Genomic DNA, 27,419 nt, shown 5'->3' with positions numbered 1-27,419 from the left:
CAGGGTACAGGGCTAAAGCATGTGTGAGTGCTTTTTTGTGCCATCCTTCATTTTTGTGTGTGGGAGGGAGAGCAAGAGGCAGGTAGAGGGGTAGTTACAGAGTTAGAGATGCCTGTGTTGCCAGGTTTGGGAATACTCCCTCCTCCCTCCACTACTCCCTTTTGGGGAGAAGGGAATTGGGTTCAGGCTACAGAGAGGACCAAAGGAGGTGGGGCTACATGAGATGGGGGTGGAGTCAGAATCTGAGGGTTCCGCTTGTTCTGGCTGTTAAACTCCCACGTCTCAGACAACGCGCAGTACTTACCTGAACGCAGGAGCGGCAGCTTTCTCGAAACGCCAACGCTGGCGCAACACTGAAGCAGAGCTTTACAGAAGTGCATTTGTGTGTTTTTTTCTTTAAAAGAAGTCTTTGGTGATGTGAATGTAGAGCGCTCTACCCCCTGAGGCTGAACGAACTCACCTGTACACGCACCTGGACTGCACTGCTCAGCGTCAGAGGATTTACACACACGCATGCATACAGCACCGAGTGCTAAATCGCTAGCATACTCGCACACACACGGAACGCACCATACACACACTCCCTCAGCATGACAGAGTACCTGCTTCTCATTCTCTACTTCTCCTCGTTCCTCTGCCTGTGCACTCTGGTCTGCTTGTACTTCTCTGGTTGTCAGGAGATGACCTATAAGCACGATGGTAAGAGCGCCTTTTACTCCAGCTGGATCTTCCACAGCTTTTTGCATGAATTCTAATTGTTACTGTACATTTGCTGGCCATACAGAGATCTTGAATGACAGTTTCTGCTACAGGGTAAAATTCCTGCTAAATTGGTGGAGGAATAAAATGTAAATTTTTTGAGTACTTTCTGGAGTTGTCCCTCAGAATGTTTAGAGTGAAGATCACTGTTAACTAGAAGTACTGTACGGTGTGTGTCATTTCATTACGAGCTTCCATGAAGGGCACTCATTTCTGATGTTGTAGGGAAGACGAGGTTGCTGTAATTGTTCTTGTCTTGAGCCGGCAGGTTGAAGCAATGTTTGTTGTCATGGTCTCTGTTTAATCAGCTCACAGTTCTCTCTCATTAGTATATTACCTCCCAGGAGCTTTCGCACCACCGTCAACAAACCCCAGTCCCCTAAGAGGGGCAGCCTAGCGTGCCGTGCTACTGGAAACCTGTCGTTATCCGAATATTCAGGTTTATTTTGATGCAGTTTACAAACAGTGCAGTGTAAAGCAGCCCATTGCAAATGCAAAACCGGTGTGAACTTCCTGTCTTTGAGACCAGTTCAGTTCCGAATGTGTGTGTAGGAATAATTCACCTTCCGTTATTCTTCTCCCTGTGTGGGCGCTTACATTTTAAACACAGATTCCCACTTAGCGTCCTTCCTAGTAAACAGCACCTTGCCATTCTCCTGCAGCATAATGAAGTATCAAAGCACCTCTGTCTGCTGCACAGTTTAGTAATGGGGACTTGATTTGTCATTTTAAATTAATTGAGTTGCCCATCGCCGTAGGCGGCTATGGGTGTGTGTATGTGAGGGTGCGTGCTTGATGGTCTATCTGTCTGTCTGTGTGTGTCTTTACAATTAGACTGCATTTGGTTTTTCTCTGATGTTTGTGGAATGAGGCAGCGTGATGCCATTGATGAGCAGAGTATGCAATTGTTCACCTCTGGTTCAAATTTTTGGCCTCTAAAAAAAACCTTACAATTTGTTGATTTTCAACATATTTTCAAGATCCGCTGTTTTCCCCCCACCTCACCCCCAACTGTTGTCTCCACCATACCCATTCCCTCATCAACAAAACTGTTACTTCTCATGACCTTTAACCTAGGTCTACTATGTCCAGTCAGGCATTCAGTGATCCCATATGCTGAATCTGACCTCACGTCACATGCTGTAATAATGTCCAGTTGGTCCATCCTAACAGGTAGTAACGTTGTCTTTTCCTCTGTGGGTCACTTCCTGTGACTAACTAAACTTCTTGCTTCTCCTTGCATCCGTAGAGGCATGTTGTGGAGACATATTTTGGATTTGACGAGGAGTCGGTGGATTCTGAGACGTCATCCCTGACGTCCTACACCACTGACCGCACGGACCGGACCCCTGCCACCCCAGAGGAGGACCTCGAGGAGGTACAACTCTCCATTCCGCTCTCTTTTCAAAAACATGTAAATGTTTTTGAAGCTCTCTTCCTGGTCTTGTTGAGACACGTTGCTCACTAGTGCCAGTGCGGTTGGCTCCAGTATAGGTGTTTCAGCCACCCATATCAGCGTAAGTCAATGATAACAATATGATCAAAATAAGAAGTCAGTTATTTTTTCCCAGAAAATGTAGTCGCAATAGGTGTGTTTTTTTCATGCCCACTTCATGCCTATATAAGGATCCCCCTTGTCTCTTTCGCACAGTCTCTGTCTCCAATTTTTACAACATAACACCATGGACTGTGGGTGCTGCTATCTCAACAGGGGATGGAATCCCTTACTTTTTTATTTTATTTTTAAAATTTTATTTTTTATCTCACCCCCCTGTTTATTTTAAGAGTTTAGTTAATGACGCTGTCATTACTCATGTACAGAGTGGCAGTGTAGCATCATGGTTAGGGAACTCTGAGATGCTTGTAACTCTGAGACTCTAGCTAGGTAGGTTTGAATCCAAGGTGCAACACTGCCGTTATACCCTTGAGCATGGGTAACCTGAAATGCTTCAGTAAGTATTCAGATGTATTAATGGACTGTATGTAAAATAATGTAACCTGTGATCAGAGTGTTTGCTAAGTGCCTTAAATGTAGAAATATAATGTGAGTGATTAGACCTGAATAGTGGGGGGGGGGGGTGATAGAGCTGAGAGAGTGTGTGATAAGTCTGATAATGCCTGTGTCGCCGTGTCTTCCTCCCTGTCCTGGTCTTCTCCAGGGTGTTTCGCGGGAGGAGTCGGAGCTGCGTTTTCGGCAGCTGACCCGGGAGTACCAGGCCCTGCAGCGGGCCTACGCCCTCCTCCAGGAGCAGGTTGGAGGCACTCTGGACGCCGAGCGTGAGGCCAGGGTGAGAGCGTGCTCAGTGCAGCCCGGTCCTCTTCATTCAGACCACAGCATTCATCACCGCGCTGAACACGCGTGTGTGCGTATATGTCCGTGTGTGTGTGTGTGTGTGTGTGTGCTTTTGCATTTATGTTTGTTTTTTTGTTTTTGTTTGTGTGCGTGCGTGCGTGCGTGTGTGTGTGCGTGTGTGTGTGTGCTTTTGCATTTATGTTTGTTTTTTTGTTTGTTTGGGTGTGCGTGCGTGTTTGTGCATGTGAGTGTGTGTGTGTGTGTGTGTGTGTGTGTGTGGTGAATCGCATTGGGAAAGCTCTCCCTTCACCATAGCTGCACAGTCATTACTCTGTCACAGGGATCAGCATGCTGTCAGCCTTGATTTAATTTGCAGATGGCACGCAGTCCCCCATCCAGTCTGTGGCATCTTTCCCTCTGTAACGATGTTTACAGTTGTGCAACTCAGCAGGATTTGACTTTTAGACCCAATTAATCCTCTCACTGGGGCAGGGCTGTGATGTTCCCGCTGCTCAGGTCGATTCCCTGGTGCCTGGTTATAATACCTTATTAAAGTATCTGGGCTGTGATTGGCTGGTTGTTGTCTAAGGAGAAAGTTTTCCTCATTGTGCTGTTAGATCCAGCCAGCTGGAGTGCTGTAACTATAGTTTTAGTGATATGTTTGGTAGCCAAATCCCTCAGAGTTCTGTCATTTTTTCCCACCTTGAGTCCAATTGGATAATTGTGGTTGTGGTGGGCGGGGTTTGAGTACATATCAGGAGGTGGGGGCGGAGCTTCATCTGCTGTGTTCGGTGCGCCCACAGACGCGGGAGCAGCTGCACGCAGACCTGACGCGCTGCCAGGCCAAGATCGAGGACCTGGAGAAGTCCCTGGCGGAGCGGGGGCAGGTAAAAGGAAAAGGAGGCGGCGACATAAACGGGGGCGGGGACAAAAAGGCTCTAGTCCACTTGTCGCTGGCCTTTCTTTGTCTCCTTCTTCTTGCTGTGTTAGTGGCTTGGCGATTTGCCAGTTGATATGCCAGGATATGCCAGCGGGTCTTGTGACATCACAGTTCCACCAACAAGCTCAGTGCAGACTTGGCCAATGATTTTCCCCTACAAAGACAGGGTCCTGAGTCTCCCAAAGCTGGGACTGGGGTGGGGTACTGGTCAGGGTCAATTTCTGGAGTTATTTATTTCCACCAACAAATCAATTCTGTTGTGTTAGAGAAGCCAAACTGGACACATTTGCATTTGCAAGGTTGTGTCAACCAAATCAAATCAGACCCAGTCAGATTGTTTTATTATAGTCTGAAGATCAAAGGATCATGTTTATGGATCACACAAAGGCGTTCTATGACAGGCCTGCCCAAACCTGTTCCTGGAGATCTACAATCCTGTAGGTTTTCACACCTACTCTAACAAAGCACTCCTAATTCAACTTCTGGAGCTCTTGTTCAGCTGCGAATTAGTAGAATTAGGTTTGCCAAATTAGGGTTGAAATGAAAACCTACAGGACGGTAGATCTCCAGGAGCAGGATTGGGTCTGCACATGATCTCTCTCTCTCTCACTTGACAGCCCCATTTTGTCATCCTGCATGAAGGGTGATTTGTGCAGAAAAAGAAAGTTTTGTTCATTTAAAATGTTCAATGTCATGACACACATTGATGTCTTATCAAAAATAAGAATGTCATTGACAGAACAATTACTACTGTTTACTGAATATGCTTCTTGGTTGTGGCGTTACTAGAAATGGTTGATCGTTGATTAACTGCCTACTACTGACATGCAGTACTTAGTTTATTGGTGTAATGGTGAATGAATTGTTAAATTTCTGTCATCCACACACAAGCAAAGATCAGAACAGTTAGAACAAAAGAGTCCTGCTCAAATGGAAATGCATGCCATTGAATCAATGAAGACATACTGTTTGTGCATCATCTAGTTGGCTTGCTGCCTGTGTATGTTTTTTTTCTGCATGTTTCCCATTTATTGGCTGCAGCTTTCCCCCTGAGCACTGCTAGTGAGCTTGTGCATGGCTTTGGCTCTGTGTATGGAAGTGCTTTTTGTATAGTGCGCTGATTGATTCCTCTCTGCACATCCTGCTCTGGCTCAATAAATTTCAGTTCTGCCATGTCATATTTTTTTGTATGTTTAATCCTTTCACGGCTCCATCCATTTTGCTGTTTGGGAGCGAAGTCAGGTTATTATTTCTTCATGCATTCGTACGTGATAGAAATGGTTGAAGTGGCAAAGTCAGTTATAGAGAGAATCTGTGGAGCTGATGTTTTATGAGTTGTGGGACATGGCTCAGCGGAGAGTTGTGTGAAGCACACCTCTGGCTTCATGTCGTTTAATGCAGTGTGAACTGATGCTCTCTGTGCGTTCTGGCTACAGGACTCAAAATGGGTGGAAGAAAAGCAATACCTCATCAGAACTAACCAGGATCTCTTAGAGAAGGTACTTCCTCTCTCACTTTCTCTAAGGTCCTCTCTGTCCTTTATATTATCTCAGGCATTTCAACTGGATCATTCTGTCAGTTAATGTTCACTTGTGATTAAATAAAATGTGAAGGTTTATATTACATTTTAAATCGATGATACTGCAGTGTGAAATTGGGTGCATAAATTAGGCCGCACAACTGAGAGGTCTGTTTATGGAGTTCCTAAATTAGGCCTCAAAACCAAAAGGTCTGTTTACAGGGTTTTTAAATTAGGCCTCAAATACTAAAGGTTTGTTTATGGGGATCTTAGATTATGCCTGAAAACCTTAAGGTCTGTTTACAGGGTTCTTAAATTAGGCCTCAGGACCTAAAGGCCTGTTTACGTAGTTCTTAAATTAGGCCTCAAAACCAGAAGGTCTGTTTATGAGGCTGTTAGGCCCTCAAAGGTTTAAGGGACTGCAGCAGACACCTGAACTCCTGACTGCCTCTGTGTTGAGCAGATTTATCAGGTGAGTTTTGCATGCTCAACAGCAGTGCTTAGACGAGTCTGAGGAAAGACAGGAGTGCGGTCTCTTCTAGTCATCACTCAATGCAAACATATAACCTCGATCCCAACAATAAATCTACCAGCCAATCAATGCTTCTCTCAGTGAACAAACTTTAGTGTTCCCAGTGGGCCATTTGTTAAGTGTAGTGTGGCACAGCACAGCAGAAGGGCATTGAAAGTGAAATATGTCAGAATAAAATGTGTTTGTACATACATTAAGCTTACATAGAAAACACTCCCTGGTTGTGGTGATTTCATCTCTTGTGCTGTGTCTCCCAGTCCAGTCCTGCAGTCGCTCTCTGTTCTCAAACCTTGCCAGTGCAGTGTTAGGCTGTCTGGGTTTGGCCCAAAGTCAGGCTGGGGTTTGAGATGCACCAAGCTAATTATTATCAGGGGAGTTAACAAGGTCATACTGCCCTTCACTCTTATCTCCCCCTCTTTTGCTCCATGTTATCTCTCCCTCCCCTTCCCTTTATTCTGTCTCATCTGCCTGCTCAAATTCATTCTCTTTTTCTCCACTTCCTGTGTTTTTAAACTCCTTTTCTCCTGTCCTCTCTTTGTCTCTCTTTCCCCCTCCCCCATTTTCTGTCTCTCTCCCTTTTCCCTTCCTCCCTCTCTCTCTCCCTCTCTCTCTCTCTCTCTCCCCCTACTTCCCTTCCTCTCTCTGTCTCTTTCTCTGCCCCCCCCCCCCCTGGTTCTATGAGGGTGACCCAGCCGGAATGGCTGCTGTGCCCCCTTGCGTGCCTGTTTCAGTTCAGTCTCCCCACTCGCTCTGTTCCTCAGATCAGGAAGCTGGAGCAGGACGAAGGCCGCCTGAGGACAGAGATGCAGGACGCCCGGGACCAGAACGAACTCTTAGAGTTCCGGGTGCTGGAGCTGGAAGTAAGAGACTCCATCCCCATCTCCAAACTGCCCCACGGGAGCGACGTCGGGTTCCAGTCCAGACTCGGAGCCTTCATACAGTGATGAAGCCAGCACATGCAGTCTCACACACGCGCACACTCAACACATCACCACACACACCACACATCAGCACATGCAAGCACCACACACACACACACACATCACCACACACACACGCACACAACCGCGCAAACACAACACCACACACACACACACACCACACACACACACGTGCAAGCACACACACACACACACACACACACACACACACCACACACACGTGCAAGCACATACACACACACACACACACTCACATGTGCCTCACTGTAATCCTGCCTTTGTTAGCTCTCCCTTAAGTGTATTTCGCTGCCTTAATGTTAATGTATGTCTTAATTTTGTGGCTATTTTTTTAATTGAAAGATGTACATTTATATTATAAATAAGGTGAATATAATTTTCATTTGAATAAAACTTGTTTATAAACTTGTTTACCCACCTCATTGTTCATTTTATGTCTGCACCTCCTGCATGCGTTATATTTAAGTTAAATGCACATAATTTTATGACTGTATATTGAACTCCCCAATGCAGAAATTCCCAATGTTGAGTTTATAAATAAATAAATTCTTTGTACATGGGTTAACGCACACATATTGACATCTTTTCTCAGATGTGCTCCTGCAGCAATGTTTGAATATGAAACATTTTTATTACATATCGCAAGTGATCTTCTATTACAGTCACATTAAAATATAAACGACGGAACAAATAGGGATTGGTGGAATTCGTATCAGTCGTTCTGGCAACGTCATTTTTTCAAGAACCTTGTGCTTTTTGGTTGGTCCTTCTCATTTTCCACATATTTTACTCCATTCAATTGGTTTGCAACCCGCCCCTTAAAGCAGTCCCTCCCCCCCACCTGGTTCATTTCGGCAGATCCTTCGCATGCTTCATGTAAGTACCCTTTGAGACGATCACGTACCCGTTCAAACATGAACTAACTCCTTATTCATATTCCACCTATTTTGTTTCGCCGGCCATATTTCCATCATCACATAACCCGGGTTTTTGTTTGTGACATTTCATTACCTGTGTTGGAGCTGTGCTACGTGGTCTGCTTTGAAATTCAGGCTCGATTGGTCTCTGAAAGAGAACTGGCGGACGCCATGTTTATTTTCATTACATTGTTATTGCGGACGTGGTACCATAAGTGTGCTCCACTTTCTCTGGAGATCCATCGCATCATGACATGTGCAACAGCAGTCCCGCTGCACTTCTCTGCCAGTTCAGAACATTTTCCCGCAGTTGGCAGTTATTGTACCTGTTTCTTTAGGCACCGCACAGTTTTATGGAATCTGAATCCGGCTATGTGAAGGTGGCCATTCATTGTGGGACTGCTTTCCTCCGTAGGAGAGGGAGCGCCGATCCCCAGCGTTCAACCTGCACATGGCGGCCTTCTCCGAGAACAACAGCAGCGCGCTACAGCTGCACTGCCACCAGGAGGGAATTATGGTACGGTCACTTTCTCCCTCTGTTACTGTCAGGCCCCATAGTGCCCAACAGTGTTTTTTCTTTTTTTAGTGGCTGCACTGAGGCAGGGTCACCCTCACATTGCAAGTATAATCCAGTGTTACTGCACTGACATCTAGTGGCCATGGTGTGCGCCTGCTCCCATCTCTCCCTGTGCTGCAGGGCACCATGTGGCCTAGTGAAGGTGGTGCTGACTGCACTTCATCCTGTAAGCTAGTGCTTTAGTAATGAATTTGTAAGACTTGGCAGCAATGCATTTAATGGTCCAGTGCATTCATGGATTAGAACAGCCAGATGGCAGCGCAACACTGTAATTTGGGAACAACTCGTAACCAGAGAGTTTCAGGTTTGAATCTCAAGTGGGACACTTGAATTGTACTTTTTTCTGTGGAGCTTGCATGTGGAACCATAACATTTTAAAGCTACAGTGTGTCATTTTTTTAGGATGTAGTCATTCCTGAGCTTATGAAGAAACTAGACATCCTGGGAGACAACGGGGTACGTTTTTATTCTGTTTTCACAGTTACTAGAAGCATGATAAATGATTTACTGTTAGAATAGCTACTTGTCAGCTTGGGGAAACAGGACCACAAGCTGCTATGGAAGCTGGAACAAATTTTAAATCAGGAAGACCTGGTGTTTTTTTTTCAGCGCCTTATAAAGCAAGAGGTCTGGTCCTGAATGATAGTTCACAAGGAGCTCCTGTCCGGATAGAAGTGTTCCTGTCCAAAACAAAGCACAATATGGAGACTTTCTGCAATGGCACACCTTACCAAGCTAGAGTTTGCAGTGTGTTTATTTATGTTTCTTTGATGTTGGTGGTAATGCACAGCTTCTTACAAACAAGTAAAGTCAGTACTTGCTAAAGAAAAACAGTTAGCAGTTCTGCTAATTCTCTGGAGAAGTTTGGTCCCTCAGGTTCCAACCTATTTTTATACGGTCTATGGTTCCAACAGTGGTTAGTTGGCTTTTATGCGCTTTCAAATGAACTCATATCTCTGAGTAGGTTTCTGTAGTTAAACGCTACCATGTCATTCTCTGAGGAAAAACTCTTTTCTTCTGTCTGCTTCCCCCAAGAACCTGCGCAATGAAGAGCAGGTAGCTGTGATACAGGCAGGAACAGTGCTCTCTCTCTGTGAAAAGGTAAAGGTCCACTTAAAGAGTGATATACTTCAAACCTATTTCCCCACACAAACTGTCCCGTTTGTCATCTGTTTTGAATAAAGACTTATTTTTACCCACCATGTCATGTTTTTTTATTTATTATTTCACTCCCCCCTTTCACTGCTAATGCAGGTTTATTCGCGAAAGTGGTGTTAAAATGGGAGCCACTATAATGCTTTGAATCAAATTTTCTTCAAAAAAATGTTTTTTAATTATTGTTATTGAGTATGGGTATTGAGAAGTCAGGCTATAGAGCAACGGTAACCAACCCTGTTCCTAGGGACCTATCATCCTGTAGGTTTTCATTTCAACTGTAATTAGGCACACCTGGCTCTACTAGTGCTCAACAAGATCTCCAGCTGTTGAATGAGGTGCGCTTTGTTAGGATTGGAATGAAAACCTACAGGATGGTAGATCTCCAGGAACATGGTCGGTTACCACCATATTTGCATTTGATGTGCACCTGTGGTAGACTGCTTGTTTTTTATGTTACTGACTGAGGTTGTGGGGACATCTAGTGAATAAATTGTGTAATGCACAATGTATCTCTTCAAGTCTCTTCGGTCAGCAGATGTCCTGCATTGCATTACTGTGGCATTTATTGGTACTGCAATAAACATGCATCTGTGGTCAAGCTTCCCATGCACAACACACCTTATGCAACACTGTCTTCATGTTAATGTAACGTTATTTAGGGGTGGTTATTTACAATGCTACAGCAATGTAAACAGAGACTCTAGACACAAGGATTCACGCACTTCATTACGAGACAGTGTTTCCACGGTCCTAGAGTATGCTCTAAATATCTGAATCCTGGAATGATACAGAAAGATATCATATACCCTGCTATTCTTTGAAAGTAATGGAAATTCTATATTAAGTGTATATCCCTAAAGCCTTCTTGAAGCAAGTGTGAACTCGGTTGCATTGCTTAACATCTTTATATGTCAATCATTAGCAAATGGTACGGTTTTTACAGGATCATAAAATATGTTATGCAAAACGCTGTTCTCTAATGTCACATGTAACATCTTGACATCAGCCCAAATTTTTTTCACTGACATGAATCATTTGCAAAGTTTTTACAGGTGTATGCAGTGGTCATTAAGGTGTAGGAATACATTGTGTGAACAAAATTGCTCAGATTTATACCCAATTCATATGCAATTCATCCCATCTTTCTTACAAACACGATAGCGTTGTGTAATTAACTAGCAAGTCGTGGCCTTGTAAGTTTGCTCACCGCCTAGTACATTCAGTGAGCTGTTAACAGTCATTGATCAGTGGTAGTCGCTACTAATAATGAATGGCTGAAAGTGTGTGACTCCAAACTAAGCACTTTCCTCAAAAAAAAAAGATTAAACTAAGATGGTATGCTTGATCTGTGTTCCAATAGTTATTAACATTTGGTATATTCATCACTTAATTCTCCATACATGAAATATGTGGCTTCTGTAGATGACTATAGCCTATAGATGCACATTGTATTTACAGTCACACCTCCTCCTGGTTTCCTGTCAGCTTTTCTCTGTTTCCTCCTCCCTCTGCTCTCCCTCTGCCTCTCCCTCCCTCCAGTGGTTGAAACAGATTGACAGCACCGAGGCAGCATTAACGCAGAAGATGATTGACCTGGAGAATGAAAAGGTGAGGGGTGGTGATGAATTGAGTTTATTGAGCTACACCTGTTCCCCGCACTAACAAAAAAAAGTGGCTGGACAACTTGCATTTCACCAAGACTGCTTCACAGCTGAGGTGGCCTGTATAAGAGCTTCTGCTTTTGCTGCATCAGCTCCTACAGATTGCATGGATGTGAATGCGAAAATGGATTTTTTTTATGTTTGCCGGCTGAGCTTTTTGTTTCTTTGTTGCTCCAGTCCGTTTGTGAGGAAACAGGTTGTTTTTATCATGGTGGGGATCGGTGTTATTGCGCACCACAAACGCAGCCACTACTTGGCACCACCCCCCATCTGCTGCTTACTAATCGATAAGAGGCGGCAGCCGGCTATGCATGTCTAAGGCACAGCACATCCTCCACATCCACATCCTCCTGCTAGTTGCTTTTCCTTAACCACACTGTGTGCCCTCCGGAATTGACACGGAACATTCTGGCAATTAATTAATAAATAAGTATTTTATTTATCAATAAGTAGGACTGGGCGTTCAAAATTTATAATGAAAAAAGATTAATATTCAAATTTGTTCAGTAAAAACACTGTCCTATGAGTGCCACACACACAAAAACCTCCAAATGGAACAAAACATATTTTCATATTGTATCAAACTGCACACTCACACCAAGGTGATGTCATTATTTCTGTCAGGACTTGTTCAGTAAACAGAAGGGCTACCTGGAGGAGGAACTGGACTACCGGAAGCAGGCCCTGGACCAGGCGTACATGGTAGGGAGAGGAGCCCTGTTGCTTAGCAGTGACTGGAAATGCATGCTGGGAGAAGACACTCACTAAAAGTGTTTCTTACTTCTTGTCCATCACTGGAACCAGACCTGCTTGCTTTTCCAGAGAATACAGTTTTGTTACTGTGATCCATCTGCTCGAGACTTTACTAAGTACTCACTTGGGTACTTAGCTTGCCAAGTACTAATATGGGCAAAAGATACACTTGTGGAAAGTCAGTACTATACTTGCTTTGTGAATCAGGGTGATTGTATTACTGCGCTAAATCACAATGCTTTGTCTTCAGCTTTTGAGTCATGGATTTGAGCAAGTTAAACATTATTTTCATTCTTACACATTGTCAGAGCTAGGTTAATGTTTAAAATAACAAAAGCAGATCAGGTTAAAATAGTGCTGGCTTATTTTTTCGATACAAATAAGGACAAGCCACATTGCTCTCCCTTGTATGAATAATACATTCGAGAAGGAGATCTGATGTACTGTAGCAAGCATGAAGCAAGCAAGTGGAATCCACACAGTATGGTACTGTATAATACTTATTTTGGGCGGCAACATTAGTTATTTCCAGCAGTTACTGACTAATTAATGTCTTTAAAAAATGTTAGCCTATCAAGCAGCCGTCGTTTGAATATGAAATGTGTGTTTTTGTGTGACTTAGCTTGTATATCCAAGGGATACTGCATCTTTTACAACAATGTCCGTTTCTGCAAGGCCGACTATAGGCAAAAAAAAAGAAAAAGATTTTGATTATGGTTGGATAATTGGCTATGGAAATTCGTCTTGGCTCTTACGGTTCGGTAGCATTTACAAATCCTACCCCACTCAACTGCAGCCACGCAGTTATTTAATCAAATCTTAACGTTGGAGTTGATCATTGCAGGACATTTTCTTATGCCGTTTCAGCTAACCTTTGGTCCTTTTTAGAGCTTTTAGATACCAGGAGATGCATTTGTAGCGCGGGTGCTAACAAACGGCTGGACATAAATAAAACAATCAGTTTTAGAACAATAGTTGTATCTGACGTTCAGTTTTATTTTTCACCTCACAGTTAATTTGTTTTCACTTTTAAAGCCTCACATTTCTGTAGGTGATTATTATCCACGACAGTACGCGGCACTTGTTTGACTTTTGTATTTAAGTTTGTGTGTATGATTTATTCACTTTTTCCGAGGTTCCTTGTTTTTGTAACTGCGACGGCATGGCTGTTTGCCCGCGATTTCTGTTACCTTCATTTTAAAAGATTTTTTTCTCCTTTGTTTTGTGTTTTGCGATTACAACGTTTGTATGTAATTTAAATTATCCTAGAGAATCCAGGAGTTGGAGGCCACACTGTATAATGCGCTCCAGCAGGACCCAGGGAGCGGAGTGGGGGAGTCTTTGACAGAGAGGCAGCAGGAGGAACTGAGGATAGCGGTGGAGAAACTGAGGAGGCAGATTCTCAGGCAGAGCCGCGAGTTTGACAGTCAGATCTTGCAAGAGCGCATGGAGCTTTTGCAGCAGGCGCAGCAGGTAAGTTTCGCAAGGAGCATACATAAAAGATGCAGTATCCCCGCAGGGAGGTGACATTAAATGGAGTCTGTGCTACTCTTTGCATACGAAATGTGTGCTAGAGCAAGTGAAATAACGTTGACGCATTCGCGGAGAGTGCTTTATTTTTTAAAAAACAGAGGGTCAATAATGTGTGGTGAGATGTTTATATTGGTCTTCTAATTTGCCTACGAAGGATCTTAAACAAATACTTCAACTATCTTACAGTATACCCGACCAAGGCAAAAGTAAATGTCAGGTTATTCCTCAAATAATTATTTGTCATTTGAGGGTAAAAGTAATTCTAAGAATAAGCATGTTATTCTCGCTTATACATATGATTGTGTTCGTGAAGAAAACTGGCAACAGACTCCAAATTGATTTTCATTAATGTTTTCAGTAACTATTTTAAAAGACAGTGTAGCCATTTAACATTTAATAGTAATGCAGACAGGCATAATTAAAGTGCTTACCTGCAGCAAAACCTGAACGTTGACAGAAGAAATGCATACAAGGTTGCTGATATGAAAGAAAAAAAAACTTACTGAAAAGTCGTGGAATTTCGTTAGATATTTGTGTTCCAACGATGCGCTGGACCTGTCAGACGAATTAAGCAGCCACATGTTATCTGTTGATCAAACCCGGTTTTTGAGAACTCGAATATCCACTCGTACTTAATCTGTTGTATTTTCCCTTTCGTTTCCGCGTGTGTTTATTGACCTAAATAGGGCGTATTCCCAGGGCAGTTGCCTACCATTCCAAAAAACCTGACGTCGCTTTTCTGCGAGACGCGCAATTATTGTCTCCCGCGAAGCTAACTAGGCTACCTGTTCGAATAGAGGTGTCAAATTGCTGGCTGGGGGGTTATAAACGTCGGGACTGCGGTCATAGATTTACCTCTCCAATAACCAGAGCGGTCATTATTTATGGCTCAATTAACAGCACCCTTCCTGAACAATGGCACATTTGTTCGCCGTTGCTCCGGCTGTCCGCATTTAAAGTGCATCTGGAGTTGCCTGTTCTGAGCCAAAAGTGAAAGTCACAAAAGTTAAAATATTATTTCAACCATATGATTTTCCTCTGCAGTTTTTGCTGGTCCTCCTTCTAGACCAGCGACAACGTCCCTTATTCAGCCAATAGTTTGATTAAACCAAAAGTAGTATTCCTCACCAAATAGGATGTTTAAGAAAAGTTGATTTAACGCCAGGGTTGAGAGGTAACCTTCAAGTTTAGTTTCCATAGCCCCTTATTCGTCTGTATTAAGGCAAGTTTCATATTGCCTTGAAGCATTGTGAAAAACTGCCAATGCTGGAGGCTGTTGTGTGTAACCTTGCTGAGCATGTCTCACTATCGTGTTGTCTTCATATTTTACATGTGCTCCATGTCCACAGGGTCAAAAATGACCCACCCTCACCAGATTCCCTGTGGTAAAAGCCTCTTCATTGAATTTTAAGCTCTAAATCATTATTTGCTATGTAGAAACCGTCACTGTATTTTTTCCCTGTTAAGGGAACTTATTACATGCTTGTCCAGATCAATTCATCTATTTTCCGAAGGTATATGTTATTAATCGACAAACAGGGAAGCAAAAAATGTATAAGCTTTGCTCTTGAAATTTTCTTAATACTCAACAAGATGGAGGCAAATCTGCTCAAGTCCTGCAGACCCAAGGAAGGAGTCATTCACTATTGTTCTGAAGTGCTGGTTGCCATGGCAGCCACAGTTCACATGCCAGTCCGATATATGGGATGTGAACACAGCAGTCATTTCAGTGCTTCAGAACAACTTTTTTTAGTCACACGTCTGTGTTTTACCTGAGTTAAATTAGCTGTAAAAACAGATTGTGTGAAGTGGTTCTGCCTCTGTCAAAAGAGAGCGGGATGGAGCAGTGACTGAGCTGTACTGGATTACCCCACTTCCTGTCTTTGATTTGGGTTACAGAGAGTAAGAGAGCTGGAGAATAGGATTGAAATCCAGAAAATACAAATCAAGGAGATAGAAGAAAAGGTATTTTTTCACCTTTTTTTCAATTTGAAGTATGCATGAGAGTGGACTGGAAGCTTTCAGTAAGCACTGCAAGCTTTCAGTTGCCCTGTGTTTGTACAGTAGTTTTAGTTAAGTCTTATTGATGTTTTTCTGTCTTGCCACAGTATGAGTACATGATTAAAACGCAAAGCTTGGAACACTTCCTTCCACTAGACCTGATTTGAAGTGATTATTGCTAACTTGCCTTTCGTACTGTTCACTGTTATGAATTTATTGATAAATTTGTGAAATGGTTTGTTTGTGTTGAGACAGCTGAGTGGACCGTGGTCAGCCAAAGTATTGCAATTATATGACATTGCTGTCGCTGTGCCTCAGTGACAAACTGTCACTGAGGCACAGATGCCAAGGCTGTGTTTAAGGGACTGACGCTAACAGAAGAGATTTGTTAGGTTTGGTGCCATGTTTGTCTCTCCTGTTGTCATGGCAATGGGAAGAGGTTTTGTCTGTTAGTGCTGTGCAGTGTTTTTTAGAACTGCGTGTTGCAGTGCATTTGAATGTGCTTGCATTCGGGCAGTGATGTAACACTTTTCTCGTTTTTCTCTCCTGTCTACCTGCCTTTCATATTCCTGGAAAATTCTTCATTATTTTACCTTATTTTTAGTTTTTGTTCCTCTTTTTATTTTTCTCCTTAGCCTTTATTCTTTGGCCTTAACTGCCCCAGTATGGCCAAACAGCAGGTAAACACGCAAGCATTATTCTCATCACTTGTCTTTTTTAAGTGGTCATGCAATTCTGGAGAAGCCAGTGACAATCTAAAATTTCAATGTAATTAAAAAAAAAAAAAACCTTTTTCTCACCACAATAGGGGCTCAAAAGGAATAGGAAGTCTTAAACCTGAGACAAACATGTATTTTGTGAAAAGTATGCGCCCAGTACTATATGCACATTTTTCGGGATTATATCAGATTATTGTCCGTACTATGCACAGAGCCCTTTAGGATTTATGGAATGTCATTAACCCAGGGAGTTTACTTTGTATGCGAGCATTGTTCTCCGACAAATGCTAATTTCCCCCCTTGTAGTTAATTTATGCAGCTATTCGTGGCAGAGGGGGGAGTGACCGGGTCTGTTTCTCTGCCCACGTTCTCCGCCACCAGGTGCTGAAGCGCTCCCGGGGGACACGAGTTCCGTGGTCACCACTCTCGTGTCTTTCTGTTAAGCTGTCAAACGTTGATTTTTTCCACATTTCAAATGGACGCACTTTTTAAAACCGTTGTTTTTTTTATTCGAAGAAAAACATCCTTAATGGCCTTTTAGAAATTATATTTGTGCACTTTCTTTGGAAAGAATCACCCGTCAAAACAAAATAACATCTCTGAAGACTTTAACAAATCAAACAGTGGTGATTAAAATTTTTTAAAAATGAACAAACAAAATTATAAGTTCCTAAAGAGACTATCTTTCTGTGCTGGAAGTCTCGACGAACCAAATTGTACAAGTTGAGCAAAACCCGATGATAACATAAAAACAGACACATTTCAGAAGCCTCAAGATGGAGGACGAGCTCCGGGTGGGGTCAGATTTGGGGAAAGGACAGAGAGGGCGTGAGGGGGTCTTAGTGCAGACAGCGGAGGGGCCACGCGTGGCCTGTCCCGTGGAGCGCAGGCTTCAGCTTGACGGCCTGGAGGCGAGAGAGAAGGCCATGCCCCCGGACTCCTGCATCGGAGACGGGGAGACCCCGTACGTCGACGGGGAACCCCGGTGCCTCAAGGAGAGGGTCTCGGACTTGGAGGGCCTCCTGAAAAACAAAGAGGTGGCGGAGCGGGACCTGAGCCAGCGGGTGTCCCAGCTGGACCGGTGCCTGGCCGAGAAGTCCCGGAAGGAGCACCTCCTGCTGGCCCGCTGCGCCAGGCTGAAGGAGGTGCTGCGGCAGAAGGAGGCGGTGGAGGCGCGGCTGCAGGAGCGGTACAGCCAGGTGGAGGAGCTGCAGCAGGAGTGGGAGACCTCCGAGGAGGAGCACGAGGAGCAGATCCGGACGCTGGTGGGCGAGATCGCCGAGCGGGACGCCGTCCAGGCCCGGCTGGAGGAGGCGCACGGGGACATGGTGCGGAGGATGGAGGAGATGTCCCGCTGCAGGAGGAGGCTGGAGGCTCGCATTCAGCAGCTGGAGGAGGAGCTGGCCGGGGCGGGCTCCGGGGTAGAGGATCCTGGGGTAACTGAGAAAAATCCCGGGAAAAATCCTGCTGCTGGTGACTTCGAGGACCCTGTCCGGTCCAAAGAGGAAGCGGATTCACCTGGTAGGGGACGGGAAGTGGTTTACCAAAGCAGCCAGGAGGCCAGATCCACAGACGAGAGCCCTGCCCCAAACACGGATGGCTCAAGCTCCAGGGTAGCCCGTCTGGAGAAGCTTCTGGAACTGCGGGAGGAGACGGTGGAGGAGCTGCAGGGCAGGCTGGGGGGTCAGGAACAACTGCTGGGGGAGATGCAGGAGACCCAGAGACGGCTGTCCGCGCGGAACGAGGAGCTGGGCTCCCGGCAGCGGGAGCTGAGCGAGGAGGTGCACCGCTGGAGAGCCCGGGGCTCCGGCATGGAGCAGCAGGAGAGGGAGTGGAGGACAGAGGCCGCCCAGCTCAGAGGCACCATCGCTCAGCTGGAGGCTCTCAGCGCTAGCCTCGAGTCCAAGCTGAGAACCAAGGACTCCGAACTGCAAGCTCTGGAGGCCGCCAAGGAGAGGGAGGCGTCCAGCCTCTGGGCCGACCTGCGGAGGCTGACCTCGGAGCAGTCTGACAGGGAGGCCGCCTGGCTGAGCGACCGCCAGGGCCTGGAGGCCCAGCTGAGGAAGAGGAGCAGGGAGCTGGAGGCCTCCGAGGAGGAGCAGAGGAAGCTGAGGCAGACGCAGGAGGCGCTGGAGGAAGAGCGGTGCCGGCTGAGGCAGGCAGAGGGCGCTCTCGTGCAGAAAAACCAGGCTCTGGAGGTGGAGCTCGCGCACCTCTCCCAGCTCCTCACCTCCACCGAGGACACCCTCGCCAGGGAGAGACAGGCGCCTAGCGCCTCCAGGACCCGGCTCACCTCCGTGGAGCAGAGCGTCAGAGCGCTGCAGGAGGAGAAGGCTGCACTTCACATGACAATCAAGCAGCTGAAAGAGGTGAGCGATCTTTTCATCCTCAGAACGCTAACACTCACACCACAACATTTGCACAACTAACATGTGGAGCATGTCAGCTAGCTCTGTCGGTTAGAGAATGAAACAATCATAAACTGTCATGAGATGTGTTTAACTTTGTTCCAAACAAATTAGTATTGAATTCTGTAAAATCAAATATAATTTTTTGAAATTTCTCAGCAGTTTCAGTACATGTTTTCATAACACCCGTGCGATGAGTAATGCATTGGCTACATTTTTATTTCTTACTGCAGTTGGTTACAGAACAAATGTGTCTTAGTAACTCATTTTACTAAGTGATCCTCCTTCCCCCCAAGGAAGAAGAGCATGTTGGATAACACACTTTCTCACACACACACACACACACGCACACACACGCACACACACACACATGCACTGTACATGTAAGAATTACTCCATTACCCCTCACTGTTTGTGTGCAGAGGAGTGCGAGGGTAAAATGAGAGCAGCTCATGCATATTTCATGTCCGTGGAGCCAGTGGCTGGCTGTTTTGAGTCGTGAATAATTGACCCGCGTTTACCGAACGCGACAGCCGGTTCACGGGTTGCCCGCGGGGCTGGGCTGTGCCTGCTAGAACCACGAGGTCTCCGCTAGTTTTGGGGGCTAGGGACATGGGGCGTCCGACGGGTCGGGCGGCGATCCGGGCGGAGCCATGGAGTCGACCACGGGGCGGGAGAGGGTGAGGGAGCCGAGCGACGGCTCGGGGGAGGCGGTGAACGCACGGTTTCGGCTCGACGCCTCCGGGTCTTTTCAGGAGCTGGGGCGGGCGCGGAGAGAGAGGTCGACCCCCGCCTCGGAGGAGCCCGCTGCGGAGGTGACCCCCGAACTGCAGGTGCTGTCGAAGAGGGTGAAGGTTCTGGAACACACCCTGAGGGATAACATTAATACCTTCACGGAGTCTGAGGCAGCCCTCCAGCACAGGTACTTTCCACACAAATTACTCCTTACTCAACACTAAATATTATAATGCTGTGGTAACAATTTAACTAGGCTGTTCTTGCATAAAGTTAGCAGTGGTCTGCAGTGGCTTTTTAGAATTTAGTCCTAAGTAATGAGTACTTGAGCTCATATTAAGTATGAGTAGTTGAGTAGTTAAAGCACATTTTGTGTTGTTTTTCCCTCAGAGGGCTTGCAGGCAATGTCCAAAAAAATAGCAATGAGCCAAGCAGTAAGCATAATGTATGAAGATGTGCTTTGCTAATGCTACTGTACATAATACCTATGTATGTACAGTAAGTACATTGCACAGCAGGGCTGACCGCTGTAAGGTGTTTTTCCTCAGGATTAAAGAGCTGGAGGTGTCGGAGAGGAACCTGCTGGTGAAGGTGAATGACCTCACGGCCAGGTCTGACTCCCTCCGTCAAGCCGCCCCTCGGCAGAGACAGGAAGAGAAGCTGCACATGCTCAGAGAGGAGGTCCGCAGCATGGTGAGAGCTGCAGAGGACACACACACACAGATGATGGATGTGTGTCCCTATAGGTCCTGAAAGGCTGATATGAATACTTTATCCAGTTGGATCATATTACAATAGATGCTATATGCATGTCCATTGATACATATTGTACTGAGCTTCCCAAAAGAACTCTGTTTGTTATTCGGACATGTTTTGCAGACACAAACAATCAGAAAAACTTTCCAAACCTTCTTCTTTGTGCATTAATCCTGATATAATGAAATTATTGGTAATTTCTAATCCTTATCTTAAGAAGATTCACAAAAATAAAAATATGAAAATGACATGGTTTCAAATTGTATTTAGAGCCATACCATAAGCTATTAATGCATTAAAGCATTTTCTGCATGAGATCATGCATACTGTGTAGCTATGTTGAATTTGTAGGCAGCTATGTTGAATTGATAGGCTTCCCATTTGCTGATTTTGGACAAAAAGCGATGTGGTCGAGTGTAGAAAATGTCTACTTCCTGTTCACACCTGAGTGCAGTTGTTAACTTCCTGTTCCCAGGCGCTGGATAAAGAGAGGTGTGACAGGGTGTGGAAGGAGAGGCTCCACCGCTGTCAGAACCAGATGAGGGCGAAGGAGGAGGAGATGAAGAGGCAGTCGGAATACTTTGAGCACTACAAGCAGAAGCTGCAGCTGAAACTGGGCTTCTCTAAGGAGCGCGAGCAGAGCCTGGAGGGGCGGGTCTTCCAGCTGGAGCGCCAGGTCATCGACCTGACGGCCTCCGCCGCACAGCTGCGGACAGAGCTGGAGAGGCGGGGCCCCGTGGTAGCCCCGCCCCCGGAGGAGGAGCAGGAGGTTGAAGAGGAGGAAGAGGAGGGAGGCTCTGGGAACGAGGGGCGGCTGAAGAGCTTCGTCGGCAGGCTGCAGGCGGACCTCCGGGAGCTGCTGGGGCGGGAGGAGGCGGGGCTTGCCGAGCGCAGGGCGCTGAGGGAGGGCCTTCAGGACGCGGAGGACAACGTGGAGTTCCTCTCCCACAAGCTGGAGGACTTCCGCTCCCGCATACACCAGCTGAAGCTGTCCGAGAGCGCGCTGCTGGAGGAGGTGGAGGAGCTGGCTGAGGAGAACGAGCGCCTCCGGGGGGGCCTGCAGATCACGAACCGGCTCACGGACCCTGGCCCCACCCCAAACCCCGCCCCAAACCCTGACCCAAGCCCCACCCCACCCACTCCCTGCAGGACAGAGCCTGGACCCCAGGACCTGGGGCCAGTGGACAGCACTGACTCGGTGAGTCCCATAAAACACCTGCTGCATCACAGTGCACGGCCTCAGAAGGGTCAGAGGTCACCATCCACAGTCACACGATATCACAGCTTTTCGTATGATTAATGAATATTTCCTTTTTTATTTGAACTGTTCCTTAAAATATTCTAAAGAGAAAAAATCAGCCTTGACAGCAGATGGTGTCAGATGGGTTTGTTTTGTTCAGTGCTCATCAGCGCTGCTGTAGAAGAGGACTGTGAAGTGGAAGCAGACTGTGAGCTGGGAGTCTCAGCTCTGCTCTGCCATACAAATGTGTGGCAGGTGATTCTGGCATGTTAACTGCTGTTTAACACAGGGAGCAGATTCTGGGAGAGAGGGAGGGAGGGAGGGAGGGAGAAAGCGAGAGAGAGAGAGAGAGAGACAGAGATTTTAACCATCTGTTATTTCCACTCTCAACACACCAATGACATATCATAAATAAAAACAAAGAAACAATATAACTAAAAGCCAAGCTCATATGAAAAAAGTCACAAAGATCCATTCAATCATATTTTTCTTATTTGTATAAGCTCCCATTTTTTCTTGCCCCAAATTGAAATTAATGAGCTGGCTCTTTGCTCTTTATTAGTATGGGAAACCGAGGATAAAAGTTTTACTTGTGAATGTTTCCCTCAGTCCTCGAAATAAACTTCCCAAAAAAAATTACAGAGGTTGAAGTCTGGCACACCCTGAAAAACAATGATAAACAATGAGAGAAGGAGAAGGAGAGAGAATGATAGGGAGAGAGCAAGAGAGAAGGAGAGGTAGAGGGATGGAGACAGAGCAAGACAGATGAATGGGGGGAGAGAGAGGGAGAAAGAGAGGGAGAGAGATGGAGAGAGCCAGACAGACAGATGGGGGAGAGAGAGTGAGAGAGAAGTAGAGGGATGGAGAGAGAGAGACAGATGGAGGGGGAAATGGTGGGGGAGAGAGGGAGGAAGAGAGGGAGGGAGAAAGCAGTGCTGTGGAGAGTGAGGTAATGATCACGTCTTTCTCACAGTCCTAGGTCAATACAGATTTGCACATTTTTGCTGCATCACAATAAAGGAAGTATACTGTCCCCCCAAGGCTGGGTGACTACTGCTAACATCAGCAATACAGAAAGCTCTGAGAGATCTGCACTTCCTTTCCCAGACATCGTTTTAATCAGTGCGTGGTGATCATCCAGTCTGTACAGAAGGTATGCAGGGTTGCACAAACGGAGGGTGGACAGTGGAGAGAGGAGAGAGGGAGAGGGAGAGGGATTTACAGGAGAGAAGCAGGGACAGCAGGAGCAGACGTGGAGTGGAGTGACAGAGAGACAGAGAGAACAGGAGCTGCAGGAGGTGGTGACAGCAACGGACAGGAAGCAGCAGATGGAGTGACGTCAGCAGGATCCACCAGGAAGTTGTGTTTTTTTAGAGGAGGAGCGGTGTTGCTGTTCAGCTGTTCAGAGGACCCTGGAGGTCCTGCTTGGCACATTGTGGCCAGTCAGTGAAATGATTTCACTGTAGATTAATACTGGTGTACAAGTGAGAGTGAAAATGTTTTCATCTGACACTAAATCAAAGGGAGATTTTCTACAGTAGTTTTCTGTTAAGCGTGCTGCTAGAGATTAGGCACATGTTGTAGGTATGTGCAGAGTGGATTATGGGTTCAGAGTCCAATACCATGCAGGAATGTTGATCTGATTAACTGTAGAGGGTCTACTGAGACTTCACTAATCTCACTGTTACCTCTTTGTGACCCTGCATGCATGTGTGTGAGCATGTGAGTTTATGCGGGTGATCATATTTTGTATCTTTTGTATTTGTGTGTGTGCGACGCACTGGTGAGGTGACTGAGATACTATTTCCCCTTGCAATTGTTGGTCAAATCCAGCTTTTAATAATAAAAACAATAATACAATTACACCCATCACCGTAATCATAATTATGGTCACTTGTGAGTTATTCTCTTTCTGTAGTTACTGTCCCTATAACAGGTAGAGTAGGAGTGTTGGGCCAGTAGGAAAGGGGGTTTTGGTGATGAATGCTGTGGTTTACTGTGTGCTTCTGGACCTTACAGATGGGGTGTGTGCTGCTCGGAGAGGACAAGCTTCAGTCGAGACAGGAGGTCCTGCTGGACCCCCCGGCCAAGAACAAAGCTGCGCAGACCCCCTCCGTAACGCACTGCATACGAGAGGCCATCGCCGTCGCCAGTGCGTAACACCCGTCCCCTCTTACACCTCCGGTACACACTGCAATACAATTACATAGAGAACTAGGACTGGCAGGACTGAGTATGTGATTAAAACTGTGTAACAAAGTGAAGAGAACGAAAAGACAGCAAGAAAAGTGCTGATGTCTATTCTTATAACAGTACTCAGTTTCTGCAGTATGCACTCAGTGATGTGTTCCTACATGTGCCTTCATTATCACCGCAATAGATAATGCAAACAGGAAATGTACATGTGCACAGGTACATATTTATGCAAATGTGTGCGCATCTGTGTTTGAATGTGCCTTGTGTGTTGACAGAGCTGATCCCCCATTTGGTGGGGTCATCACGATGCTCATGTGGGGGGCTGCTGGAGGGCTCCTTCTTCCCCCTGCTGGAGAGCAACTCCTGGGATGTAGTGGAGATCATGCAGGCCATGCGCTGTGGAGGGCTGGAACAGGTACAGTCCCAGCACTACAGGGTTGCCATTTTATGACCCAACTCATAATGTGGATGCAAGCGTTTTCACACTGACTCATTGTCAAAACCAGCTTTAGTGCCTTGTTCTTTTGTATAAAACTAGTGTTCCTCATTTTTTGGTTTTTTAGTTTTCCATACTGGATCAGTTCTTAATGTTCTCTGGAGTGTTATATTTATAGTGCAAGCTGACATGTAAACTTCAGATGTGCTCTAGCAGTGTGAGGAATTAAGGAACACACCGTGATGAAGAGCTGGTTGTATTTACAAGGTTTTTTTCCCCACAGGTCAAACAAACCCTTAAACAGATGGAGTCCCAGTGCAGACTACCTGTGCTGGAATGTGAGAGCACACCTCTGCCTGCTAACAGAGAGGGGGCAGTAGAGAGCTTGCAGCCAGAAGCAGTCATCCTGTCCAAACATAAGGAGACCATAGTCATTCAGTCTCAGCCTGACCTGCTGAGCCTCTGTGGGCTCAGGAACCAGAACACAAACCTTATATCGCTAGTGACCAAAACCATAGAAGTGGACTGTAACCCTGGCAACAGTGACACAGCCAACACTGAACGTTCTTTCCGTTCCTACTCCTTTGGGACTTTCAAACCTCCAAGTGAGCAAACAAATAATTCCCTGAAAGAAACACTCCTGAGCCTGGAATCCGAGGTGGAGAGTCTCCAAAACAACAAAAAGGAGATGGAGAGGGTCCTTCACAGCAAAGAGGAGTCCCTGCAGAGGGCGTCCGAGGAGATTGCCAGACTGAAAATGAGCCAGGCGGGAGGGTCCTTCGAGGGTCGGGAGGCGTCAGCGGGGGAAAGGGGGGACCTGCAGCTGGAGACCCTGAAAAACAACTGGAGGCAGGAGAACAAGGTCCTGGGCCGGCGCAACGAGGAGCTGCTGGAGCAGATCGCCAGGCTGGAGGAGGACTACGAGAGGGAGCTGGCCCAGCTCCGGCTGCAGATCTCCCTGCAGGAGCGCGACGTGAGCCGCCTGGAGGAGGAGAACGGCCAGCAGGGCCGCACCATCGCTGAGCTCCAGCAGAAGACGGACGACGACCTGAATGTGGTCCTGGAGCTGCAGGAAGCCCTGCGGGAGAAGAACGAACAGATCGCATTCCTCCAGTGCAAGACCGAGGAGGACCTGAACGTCATCATGGAGCTCCAGGACACCGTGCAGGAGAAGGGGAACAGCAACCAGGAGGACCCGAGCTGCAGCTCCATCGCCCCAGGGCCAGAGGAGAGTACCCGTCTGAAGGCAAGTTTGGAAGAGAGCAGGGAGGTTCTGTCGCATGCACAGGCTGAAAGGGCGCGGCTGCAGGAGCTTGTGGACAGGCTGGGTTCTGAACGGCAGCTGGACTCTCAAATGGCCGCAGAGCTGCGCGAGGAGGCCCAGCGGCTCTCCTGCCTGGCCTCCGGGCAGGAGGCAGAGCTGCAGCAGGCCCGGGCGGAGAGGGACGGCCTGGAGGGGGCGAAGCAGGACCTCTCGGCCAGGCTGGAGGGGCTCAGCCGGAGTAACGGCGCCCTTGCCCGGAAGGTGGAGGAGCAGCAGGAGGCACTGAAGATCAGCTCTGAGATGATCTCTGACCTGCAGGCCCAGCGGGACGCCGGCGCCAGAGAGGCGGCCACGCTCCGGGAGGCACACGCGGCCTCCCAGCGGGACCTCCTGGCTCTGAGGGAGGCGAACGAGGCTGTCTCAGCACAGCTTCGGGAGCAGGAAGACGCGAAGCAGCAGCTGGCCTGCGTGCAGCAGGAGAGGACCCGGCTGCAGGGGGAGGCAGACCTCCTCCGGACCCAGCACGTGGACCTCCTGGAGCAGCGGGAGAGAGAGAGCCAAACCCTCGACGAGAAGAATAAAGACCTCTCGGAGAAAACAGTAGCCCTGGAGGAGAGAGGGAGGGAAGTCTCAGAGAGAGAAGCTCAGCTTCGCGAGGAGGCGGATTCTCTGAGGAGGGAAAATCAGGCCTTGTCCAAACAAATCCAGATGCTAGAGGCAAAAACAGGGCAAGAGGCGAGCAGAGATGCAAATTCTTTGGCTCCAAAAGGCAGGGAGCTTCAAATGGCCAAAGACGCACCAGGAGGTGACAGTGCGGTACACAGATTTGAGCCAAGCAAGCAGGAAATGCCAAAAGAATTAAAGCCAGAGGACTCCACGCTGTCGCCAAGACACAAAATGGCCCCTGAAATCACTCAGAGGAGTCAAGCCACAGTCTTCTCTTATAAAACTGTCAGTCTGGGGAGTACCTTTCAGGTGAATATGAATATCCCTGCTGTAAAAAAAAAAAAAAACACTGTTAGTTAGCTGCATGGACATTATGAACATAGGGATCATATAGAGTGATTGTAAGAGATGCCACCTTGCAGAACTGGACTAAATAGACTCTTCATGTCCCATTTAATGTTGCCAGATAGAAAGACCTTTTTGACCAGTTATTCCTATGATATGTTGTAGGAAAACTTGTGATTTCATTGATAATCTGTGTTCTTTGTATTTGAGATTGTGACCCTTATAAAGTAGACAACAAAGCTTACAATGCAATTAAAATACATAATATTGTAAACACATTGTAAAATGGGCAGCTGCTTGCTGTCTGCTCATACTTTTCAGTTATTGTGTGATATTTTGAAAAATACTCATAAATTCTCCTTTCAGGAGCAGTCAAGTGCACTGGGAGAAGACAGCAATCTTCAAAAGGAGCTGGAAACTATGGCAACAGACCTGAAGCACTATAAGGAGGAGCTGGAGAAAACCAAGGCAGAGGTGGGCATTCCCGAATCCTTCTACCCATGTTGCTGTTATTCACACCACGAGCCAGGTCTGTGTTTCAACAGTATATAGGCATGCTATATGTCCCAGCAGTTTGTTTTTGGCTGTAACCTCCTTATAGAGCATAGAACATTTACGCAGAATGCCCATGTGTCTGCTCATAGAGCATAGGGCATTCACTGAGAATGCCTCTGTGTCCTGCAGGCACAGAAGTGGTACCGTGAGCTGGGTCTGGCAGAAGCCAAAGGAGAGGAGGCAGAGAAGAAGGCCTCACAGGCTGTGAATGAAGCCAAGAGAATGAGAGAGTGTGTGAAAGAGGCGGAGGAGATGAAGAGGAAAAATGACAGGCTGAAAGAAGAGGTACGGACCTCCGGACTGTGACGGGCTCTGTGCTCTGGTCCACGTGACCTCTTAAATCAGTGAAACTGGGTAGATTCGATGAACCACCTGCATATAGTCCATTGTTATGGGGGAAGAGGTTAGTCTGCATGGTCTGCTTTATCAAATCTGAGGTGGCAGACATCTGAGTCAACTCTGAACTACTGAAAAATATAATACTTGTGGTTATTATT

The 27,419-nt window shown here is 46.6% G+C and overlaps 2 protein-coding genes and 1 long non-coding RNA gene across 6 annotated transcripts in view; 2 read left to right on the top strand and 1 right to left on the bottom strand.

The window, feature by feature from the left end:
- jakmip1 (janus kinase and microtubule interacting protein 1) overlaps positions 1-16,822 on the top strand; it is a 66,941-nt gene extending 50,119 nt beyond the window's left edge. Inside the window, exons 9-22 of one of the 2 annotated variants that reach the window (XM_064343575.1) lie at positions 2,009-2,137; positions 2,919-3,047; positions 3,856-3,939; positions 5,429-5,491; positions 6,805-6,903; positions 8,335-8,436; positions 8,899-8,952; positions 9,532-9,597; positions 11,194-11,262; positions 11,940-12,017; positions 13,338-13,541; positions 15,501-15,566; positions 16,207-16,282; positions 16,703-16,822. In XM_064343575.1, the coding sequence (XP_064199645.1) occupies positions 2,009-2,137; positions 2,919-3,047; positions 3,856-3,939; positions 5,429-5,491; positions 6,805-6,903; positions 8,335-8,436; positions 8,899-8,952; positions 9,532-9,597; positions 11,194-11,262; positions 11,940-12,017; positions 13,338-13,541; positions 15,501-15,566; positions 16,207-16,257 (1,194 nt within the window). In that variant the 3' untranslated portion in view covers positions 16,258-16,282; positions 16,703-16,822. Of the gene's footprint in view, positions 1-2,008; positions 2,138-2,918; positions 3,048-3,855; positions 3,940-5,428; positions 5,492-6,804; positions 7,026-8,334; positions 8,437-8,898; positions 8,953-9,531; positions 9,598-11,193; positions 11,263-11,939; positions 12,018-13,337; positions 13,542-15,500; positions 15,567-16,206; positions 16,283-16,702 lie in introns of those variants that run through there. The other variant, XM_064343574.1, reaches the window with a different exon arrangement.
- Positions 8,946-15,181, bottom strand: LOC135259332 (uncharacterized). Its single transcript, XR_010331238.1, has 3 exons — positions 14,105-15,181; positions 11,119-11,247; positions 8,946-9,176 (listed from the first exon to the last, which is right to left on the bottom strand). It is a non-coding gene; the product is annotated as an uncharacterized LOC135259332 (long non-coding RNA).
- The window catches only part of LOC135259323 (rootletin-like), a 28,962-nt gene continuing 18,352 nt past the window's right edge, over positions 16,810-27,419 (top strand). For all 3 annotated transcript variants that reach the window (XM_064343560.1, XM_064343558.1, XM_064343561.1), the window contains exons 1-9: positions 16,810-18,690; positions 19,485-19,651; positions 20,013-20,157; positions 20,696-21,418; positions 23,480-23,612; positions 23,932-24,071; positions 24,376-26,331; positions 26,734-26,841; positions 27,052-27,207. In XM_064343560.1, coding sequence (XP_064199630.1) covers positions 17,098-18,690; positions 19,485-19,651; positions 20,013-20,157; positions 20,696-21,418; positions 23,480-23,612; positions 23,932-24,071; positions 24,376-26,331; positions 26,734-26,841; positions 27,052-27,207 — 5,121 coding nt within the window. In that variant the 5' untranslated portion in view covers positions 16,810-17,097. The remainder of the gene's footprint in view (positions 18,691-19,484; positions 19,652-20,012; positions 20,158-20,695; positions 21,419-23,479; positions 23,613-23,931; positions 24,072-24,375; positions 26,332-26,733; positions 26,842-27,051; positions 27,208-27,419) is intronic.

The sequence above is a fragment of the Anguilla rostrata genome, chromosome 7 (genome assembly GCF_018555375.3).
Source record: "Anguilla rostrata isolate EN2019 chromosome 7, ASM1855537v3, whole genome shotgun sequence".
NCBI lineage: Eukaryota > Metazoa > Chordata > Actinopteri > Anguilliformes > Anguillidae > Anguilla > Anguilla rostrata.
The sequence above is the reverse complement of the archived record's forward strand: the minus strand, read 5'-3'. Positions and strand labels throughout refer to the sequence as shown.